Raw genomic sequence first — 8,907 nt, forward strand, 5'->3', positions numbered from 1 at the left:
ACATGTACATTGCATGTACATAAGGTACATGTGCACGAGAGGTGCACCGGACTGGGAGTTCGGTCAAACAAGGGGCTGACCCGCGCCTTCTTCTTCACGGAGACAGCGTCTAATGCTGTCCGATTTTTTTTGGCTAGTGGGCCCCACACATCATCCAAATGGATGATCAGATCCGTCCATTGCGTCTATAGGGGGGAAAAAACCCTCGCCTAGGTGATCTTTTGGTCCCATGCATGTGTACGCGTGTGAATCTTTAGAAAATGCAGGTTGGACGGCAAAGAAGAAAACTACGTGGGCCACACCGAAATCAATTCAATAATGCCATTCCCAGATGGTTTTTTGTCGTGAATGCAATAAACGGAGTGGATTTCTCTTTTGATAGAGATCAGGGGTCCACTAAACATCACAGCGTCGGCGTACGGCCTATTTCCAGCGTCCGTGTAACGGACAGACTCTGTCCGTCTTGCAGAAGTTAGTGGGCCCCATACATCGCCTGTACGACTGATCGAAGCCGTCCATCTTGTAGAGAGCCTCGAACACTTTAAGAGCATGCTGATACTTTTCAACCATGCGTACATACGTGTGCGATACAGAGGCCACAAGCAGACTGCCCTGTAATGTTCAAAAGTAGTTTTATTGTGATTTCTCCTCTTGACCGCATCAACGAACGTTCAAAACCATCCGTTTAGATTTCATTCTGAATCTAATGGACGGGGTGGATTTCTCCGAAAATACCTCTGTGGGGCCCACCGATCATGACAGCGCTGGACGTGCGAAAGGTTACCCACGTCTTTGATCATATAGAAGATCTGAACCGTCCATTGTGTAGGCCAACCAAAATACTTCCAAGAGACGTTGATTTTACAGAAATAATGCAAGGAACGCGAGAGTTATGAAGCCCCGAACTTGGCTGCGAAAAGGCTTTCGCTGCGTATGCGATAGCTTTCCAAATCCGATTTCCACCACTCCAGCCACTCCAGCAGCTATAAAAAGAGTTTCAAAATGTGGAGAAGGGGATCCAAGCTTGGCGTGGGCAGCCGTGGAGGCCAAGAGAGAGGAAGAGACAGGGAGTGAAGTTCTTTTAATTTTATTTTTTCTTTATTTTTGAGGATTAGTCTAATCATGTCTATTCTAGGCTAAACCTCTTAGCTAGGGCTAAGAGGTGAAGCTTACAACGTGATGAGAGGACTTTTTGCGTGTGCTTTTTATTTACATTGAATTGAACTTGATATTAGTTTGATTTTAAGGAAATGTCTTTAGTTTTAATGGTCTGTTGTGACTGAAATTACAATGGGTTTGCGATAGCTTGGAGTATGTTCCTTTCCTTTTTATGTTTATGACGTCAGGAAGCCCTGTTGTTCACCATTGTCTCCTGGGCATGGTCGGATGACAGTACCCTTCCTAACCTTCATAGCATGTTGATTGGTTGGTAATTAGTTTAATTCTGTTGTTTACTTTGTCTCCTGGGCATGGTTTGGTGATGGAATCCATTTTAATTCATATACTTTTCATCTCTTTAAATTATATTAGAGGAAGTTTAGTTTAATTTTCATGATTCTTGCATTCCTCTGAATTTCTTAAGTTTTAGATTAATCTCTCACCATTATTCATCATTTTATATTGGATTTAGATTTCATCTTAAGCTAGTTCTATTTCTACCTAGTTTCAGATAGCGTTAGTTGGATGTTATATTTACATTACCACATTTTGTTCATTTTGAATTGTACATGTATATATTGAACCTAGCCGTGGACCCATACTCTGGAAGAAACTTCAGGAAACATGTACATATATATATATATATGTTCTAGATTTACGCATTTGGTTAATTACATTACATTTGGAGTATGATACACTGTTTAGTATAATTCCATACATGCTTAATTGATCAACGTGAAAGAAATCAGAATATTATCTTTCACAGGACATAAGTGATGTTCGGAATCTTGGGATTCGAGCCTTACTCGACCCTCAAAATTTAGGGCGTTACATCTAGTGGCCTGCTCGACCAGTCAAGGACCTCTCTCGACTAGTCGAGGTTACGCAGATTCGTGTGCAGATTTGATGTGAACTGCGTAAATCTGAGGTGATTTTTGCAAAGGTGCAGAAGGGAGTTGCCTAAATTATAAATAGGGGTTCCTAGGGCATTCTAGGGCATGAGAAAGGGTTTTCTAAGCTAGGCTAAGGGTTATCTCTGTGCATGGGAGCATCAAGAGGTTAGTATATTGCTTGTAATCTCGTTTTCTTCATAGCAGAAGTTTGTACCCATGGTTTTTTACCCTTGTTGGGGTTTTTCCACGTATATTCTGTCTTGTGGTTTATTTGGTATGCTTTGATTCTATCTCTAGATTATATTTCTTTCTGTTTATCATTTGTGGGTGAGATCGGAAATTAAATCTCGGTTCACTAGCATTGTTAGCGTGCTATGCAATAGTATGGATTTAGGAAATCCAATCTCCAAAGAAAAGCAAATGGGGTAGATTTCGAATATGTGGATTTCTCAAATTCCTCATTTCCAATAGGCCTGGAAATGAAGGAACAAGACATTGTCCTTTATTTTTCTTGATAACTGAATTAACTGCATATACATTACAAAGCAAGAAGAAATATGGGGCCATCTGTCTTATTTAAGCATCTCCCTTGCAGCTCTGATCATCAATGATGCATTTCTCATCATGGGCCACTCTTCGGGTGATTCAACTGAACATTGCAAACCCAATCGCATTACAGAGACCAAATAGTCTTCCGCCAATATCTGCTCTTTTTCTATCAATTCACTATCTACAATGTCCATAACTCGGTCAGGGAGTGCCATCGCCACCCATTTCTATAGAGTTAGTTCCCCTCCAAACGATGACACTAAAGGCAAGGGACGAACTCTAGAGGACTGAGATCAACGAATTTACATGCCAGAGATCCGAGAAAATCAGACCGTTCATGTTAAAGAGGCTCGAAAATGGTCCAGAATGCAAGATCACGGGGTTCCTGTCATCTGATTGACTCAAAACTTCATACATGTGATGGGGGCCATAAATTATCCGTACATATTAAATTTCATCCATTGGATACCTCTGAGACTGATCAGCTCATTAATTCCTTAAGTGGGGCCCACATGGTCTTTGGATATGCCTCAAAGTTGGTGTCAACCCATTACATGAGGAGATAAATCAGATGATCGGATCAGATTTTTTAGAAACATTGCAGTGGACCCCGCCTAGTGTTTATAAACCCGACCCGACGCGACCGGTCCCGACTGACCCGTCTCCGACTCATTTTACGATTTAGCGAATCTAAAATCTTCCTGTTTCATGCTTCTGGTTTTCTTGGTTTTTCTTCTAGAGTGGTTTTTCAGACCCATACACGGATATGAATGGAACCAAAGCCACTACATCTAACGGATGGTCGGTTCAAAATTCAATGGGCCACACTCAACCCATTCTAAAATCGACCATCTCAAAACGGTTTTCTGAGGAGAAACCAATGGACGTAGTGGATTTCTAAGACACCAAGCGTATGGACCCCACCGACTCTCAAATCGAATAAAAGAATAAACAGAAACTTCCGTTTCTGCTGGTGTGAAACAGGGGCCCCGTTTGGTCATTAGTGGGCCTTCATCATGGCCCATGCAAACGATCTGAGCGGTCCATCATGCAGAGGGGCTCGATATGGTTGAATCCATGCTGACCGTGTGCACTCATGCAAGCACACATGCTGATCTCAACGGTCACAAACAGACTGCTCTACAAGTTCCGCAGCTGATTTCTCCTATGGGTCACGCCGAATCTAATATCCGACTTTTGCGGCATGTTGTACATCCTTGAAGGCCATCGGACGGATGATCTGAACCGTCCATCGTAAATTTCAGCCAGAAAAGTCCCAGGAGACGTTGATTTCACGGACGAAGTGCAAGGAAATCAGGAGTTTTGAATCCCCAAGTTTTGCTATGTAAAGGAGTCACACGGCTGTTGCTGCGGAAGCCGTTCAGCACCGTCTCCAACACGAGAGAGAGAGAGAGGGGGAGAAGAAAAGAAGATCAGCGTGTGGAGGAAACGAGAGGGCTGTGGAGCAGACAGAGGGAGAGAGAGTAATATTTTTGAATTTGTTTATTGGTTTATTTCTATTACTGTTTTTTTGAGGATGTTGAGCCTAAACATGTCTATTCTTGGCTGAACCTCTTAGCTGAAGCCTGTAGCGAGATGGGAGATTTTATTGTATGTCTTTAATTCATAAACCGAATTTGATATAGTTGACTATTAAAGGAATATTTTTTTCTCAGTCTTTTATGGTCTGTTGTGACTGAAATTACAATATTTCTCAAATTCCTCATTTCCAATAGGCCTGGAAATGAAGGAACAAGACATTGTCCTTTATTTTTCTTGATAACTGAATTAACTGCATATACATTACAAAGCAAGAAGAAATATGGGGCCATCTGTCTTATTTAAGCATCTCCCTTGCAGCTCTGATCATCAATGATGCATTTCTCATCATGGGCCACTCTTCGGGTGATTCAACTGAACATTGCAAACCCAATCGCATTACAGAGACCAAATAGTCTTCCGCCAATATCTGCTCTTTTTCTATCAATTCACTATCTACAATGTCCATAACTCGGTCAGGGAGTGCCATCGCCACCCATTTCTATAGAGTTAGTTCCCCTCCAAACGTCTCATCTGTCAACTTCTTCCTGGTGAAAAGCTCCAACAGAAGTATTCCATAACTGTACACATCTCCTTTCATCAATACCCCACCCCGCAAACTGTATTCTGCATAAAATTACAAAGGAAGTAAGCTAATGAATGTATTGAATGTATGGTTTGTAGGACCGTTGTATATGTGGGCTAATGGTTTGGTCATCTAAACAATTGTTATGATGGACCACCATAGCGATGCTTCTAAAACTCCCAGATTGGAAGATCCTAACCATGGTGTGCCACAAAAGCCGTTACATAAAGTTAATGGTGGCAATTGTTATGCGTCATGGGGTCGTAAAGGATGTAATGGCCGTTGTGAAAAAAAATAAAAAATCTGTAAAAGTCATTACGACCCTTGTAACTGCCCGTTACGCCCAATATGAGGCCGATAAAGGTTCTTCGGGTTTTTTCCAATTAAAAAAAAACATAACTGCCGTTATGGGGGCCCGTAATAGCCATGACAACCTTACAGTAGTGGCTTTTATGGCCACATTTACCGTTACGGAATACCTTGATCCTAACATTTTGATTTATGGTCACATTTTCAATATTCTTGGGGAATCTCCTATCCATGGAGAGGATCATCATATGAACGCCATGGATTATTGATCCATGGTACATTTTTTGAGACATGAGACATGAGATCTCTCAATAAGGAGAAACAGAACATAACAGTACCTAAAAGTTATAAATGTGATGTGGAAATAGTTCAAACGACTTTGAAAAATAGAAGACAAATGTAGCAAAGAAAATAGCTCTTCTTCAGTTAGGAAAGAGTGTTAATGTTGGATTTTAAGCACAATTCAACCATTGAAAGAGTGAAATCTATTGGCTGTATACCACTGAAAGGACACTATACTTAAGTTTGTTCAAGTGGGGTCCACTGTCGATGGACCATGAACCAAAGATCTCCCTAATGGAACAATTCTAACCATCCAATTATTGGGTCTTTACCATTGCTGAATCTGTTTTCTTAACTATTTATTTTGATTTTTGCAGGTCGGCTATTGAAAGGTTAGGATTTCCTCATCGAAGGAGACGCTCCATACAATGTGGGGTCCATCAAATGAACAATCATGAAGTAGAAGTAAATTTTGGTGTAATAAAAATAAAAATTAAAGAAAAATACCTAGAGGAATGTATCCAATCGATCCTTTCAGCTCGATCATGCCAGTTAACTGATGATTTGAGGTAGTGTTCTGAAGAATCATCTTCGCGAGCCCGAAATCACCCACATGTGCATTCATATCCTCATCAAGAAGAACGTTGCTCGGTTTCAAATTGCAATGCACCACTGGAGTCTCACAGTCATGGTGCAGGTACTCCATTGCACCCGCAATGCGCGCTGACCACAATCTCCAACCTCTGCCTTAGATTGAGCCACCTCTACTCTCTTCCCTTCAAATCTTCATCCACCTCATGTAGCCAACTGTCCAAGCACCCATTCGGCATGAATGACAAGACGAATGCCTTGAACACACTACTTGAGCAGGCGCTTATGATCCGGACCAGGTTCCGATGCCGGATATTATGCATGGACTCACACTCAGCAATGAAGCTCTTGGATGCATCCCGTCTGTCCATCTTGAAGACCTTGATCGCGGCCATGGTTCCATCACGCAGAACTCCTCTGTAAACAGACCTGAAACTCCCTTCTCCAATCAAGTTCTTCACACTGAAATTGTCCATCACAACTCTCAGATCATAGTATGTGTACATTGTGTGGGGGCCATGAAATGGAATCACATCAGCTGTTGGAGTTTTCACTGATTTCCTCTTCCTTGAAAACAACACAAAGAAGACAATGCAGAGGAAGCAGGACGTGGAGACGCTAGCCACGACTCCTATGATCATGAGCTTCGCTTTCAATCTAGACCATTTGTTTCTAGTCCCAGTGCAATTGGGTAGCCCCAAAGTCACTCTCGCCCCACATAGGTTTGAATTCCTGTCAAGAGAGATGGCTGTCGAGTTCGTAAAGATCCCTTCTTTCAGCACCTCACCCTGGATATTGTTCACAGAGAGATTCAAGGTATGTAAGAACTTGAAAGACTCTAGAGAAGTTGGGATCGAGCCAGATAGATTGTTTGATGAGAGATCAATGATCTCTATACCTCTCAAGTTACTGACTTCATCCGCAATCAGACCTTGGAATGAATTTCCAGCTATTTCCAAATTCAACACTCTGGCAATCTCCTATTAAAGTGGGTATCTCCCCTGATAACTGATTCTTGGAGATGTCGATCGAATGCACCATCTGTAGTTTTCCAATCTCAGCAGGGAGCGGCCCACTTAGAGAATTGTGTGATAGATTGAAGATCAGTGTGAGGCTGGGGATGCTGAAGATCTCTTTTGGTATTGTTCCTTCAAGACCATTTGCAAAGAGGTCCAGAGACCGAAGATGGCGGCAATTTGCAAGAGTTTCAGGAATAGATCCTGTTACATGGTTGTCACTCTAGCTCAATTCAGATAGTTCTGATAAATACCTAAGAGATTCTGGAATTGACCCGTTGAAGGAATTCCCTTGCAAGGAAAGCTTCTGTAGATTTTTGAGATTTCTAACAGTCAATGGGATCCTTCCCGATAGTGAATTGTACCTAACTGATAACATGGTCAGGTTAACTAGGTTTCCAATTTCATCGGGCAAGGTTCCTTCTATCTGATTATATTCCATCTCTAGCTCTAAAAGCGTTCTGGAAAGGTTTGTGATTGAGGATGGAAGGCGACTCGTCAGCCGATTTGTGCCAACTGAAAAGGTTTTCAGACGGCGGGAGTTCGACAGAGAGGTGATAAAATCCAACCCGTCCGGTCCGTCGCTAACCAGATGATTGAACTCAAAATTCAATACAAGGATTCTTGGTAAATTGCCCAGAATTGGAATCCGTCCGCTGAAGCTGTTTCGAGAGAAATCAGCTTCTTCAATCGTTGAGGCATTGGATAGAGAACATGGTATAAGCCTTGTCAGCTGATTCATGGCTACATAGATAATAATTAGATCCGGCAATTTAAAGAACAGATCCGATGGGAGACTACCCATCAACTGGTTGTTTGTGACCTGGAAATTTATAAGAGAAGAAATATTGAACAGTGATGGTGGGATTTTGCCTGTTAGATTATTGCTGTTGAACTGTAAATTCACAAGCTTTTGAAGACGGCCTAGTTCGGCCGGTTTGATACCGTTCAGCTGGTTCCCCTATAAAACCATATTGTTGAGAGACGATAGGTTCCCAAGGGAAGATGGTATCGGACCTGTTAGATGATTGTTTACAAGGATCAAGATCTGAAGCTCCCCTAGGCTGCTCAATTCAGATGGTATTATGTTGGGAGCGTTGCACAAAAACCTTAGGATCTCGCATCCTAAAACACCAGAATTATAGGATATAATAAAGCAATGAAATAACTTAAAGTATAAACCTCATGACACAAGAGATTTTTACGTGGAAAACCCTCGAAGAGGTAAAAGACCATGGGACCTAGTCCAGAGCAACAATCCACTATGAAGTAGAATGTTACGACCGAATATAAGCACACACCGCGTAGATCAAACCTTCTTCACTCACGCAGGAGCGGATAAATAATAAGAGAATAAAGAAAATGGAGAGATCTCACTGATTACGAGGATGTAGAAGTGCGGAGACATCGACTGCGAAGTAGATCACCTCTACGGCAGAATTCTCCCTTCCACAAGCTTCCTCTCTCTTTCTCTCTCTCACCTTGACCGTCAAAATCCTTAGCACAATAACTTTAAAAAGCCTTCTCAATTACCCTAGAAAAGCCCTAAGGACCCTTATTTATAGTTTATGCAACTTCCTTCCGCACCTCTTGCGAAATCGCCTCAAATTTACGCAGTCCACACCAAATTCGGACTGAATCTGCGTAACTCTCGACTAGTCAAGCAGGGTCCTCAATCGGTCGAGCGGACCCATGTCTGGTTGAGCAGCGCCAAAGAATTAATACAATTGGTTGCTGGACTTTGAGTCGAGCACCGCTCGACTGGTCGAGCGACCCACTCGACCAGTCGAGCAGTGCCCTCGATTGATCGAGTAGCGCGGTAATGCCAAGATTTGTGGCATTCGATCTACATTACATCTCCTCTGAGATGAGGAGGAAAACTCCATCAAATCTTCCCTTTTCCGACTCAGGAGAAATTTACCTTCTTCAAGCCAACCAGGTTTCTACAAATTTTAAACTTGCCCTTGAGCAATGCCTTGGTCAT

The 8,907-nt window shown here is 42.2% G+C and overlaps 2 protein-coding genes across 2 annotated transcripts; both read right to left on the minus strand.

The window, feature by feature from the left end:
• Nucleotides 1-4,641: 4,641 nt before the first annotated feature.
• On the minus strand, nt 4,642-6,022 carry LOC131253824 (probable LRR receptor-like serine/threonine-protein kinase At3g47570). Its single transcript, XM_058254960.1, has 2 exons — nt 5,824-6,022; nt 4,642-4,766 (listed from the first exon to the last, which is right to left on the minus strand). Exons 1-2 carry the CDS (start codon nt 6,020-6,022, stop codon nt 4,642-4,644), a joined length of 324 nt encoding a protein of 107 aa, XP_058110943.1.
• A 58-nt stretch (nt 6,023-6,080) lies between these two features.
• LOC131253825 (probable LRR receptor-like serine/threonine-protein kinase At3g47570) lies at nt 6,081-8,907 on the minus strand. Its single transcript, XM_058254961.1, has 4 exons — nt 8,845-8,907; nt 7,255-7,884; nt 6,946-7,146; nt 6,081-6,887 (listed from the first exon to the last, which is right to left on the minus strand). The coding sequence occupies exons 1-4, from the start codon at nt 8,905-8,907 to the stop codon at nt 6,081-6,083; spliced, it is 1,701 nt and encodes a 566-aa protein (XP_058110944.1).

This window comes from Magnolia sinica, chromosome 8 (genome assembly GCF_029962835.1).
Source record: "Magnolia sinica isolate HGM2019 chromosome 8, MsV1, whole genome shotgun sequence".
NCBI lineage: Eukaryota > Viridiplantae > Streptophyta > Magnoliopsida > Magnoliales > Magnoliaceae > Magnolia > Magnolia sinica.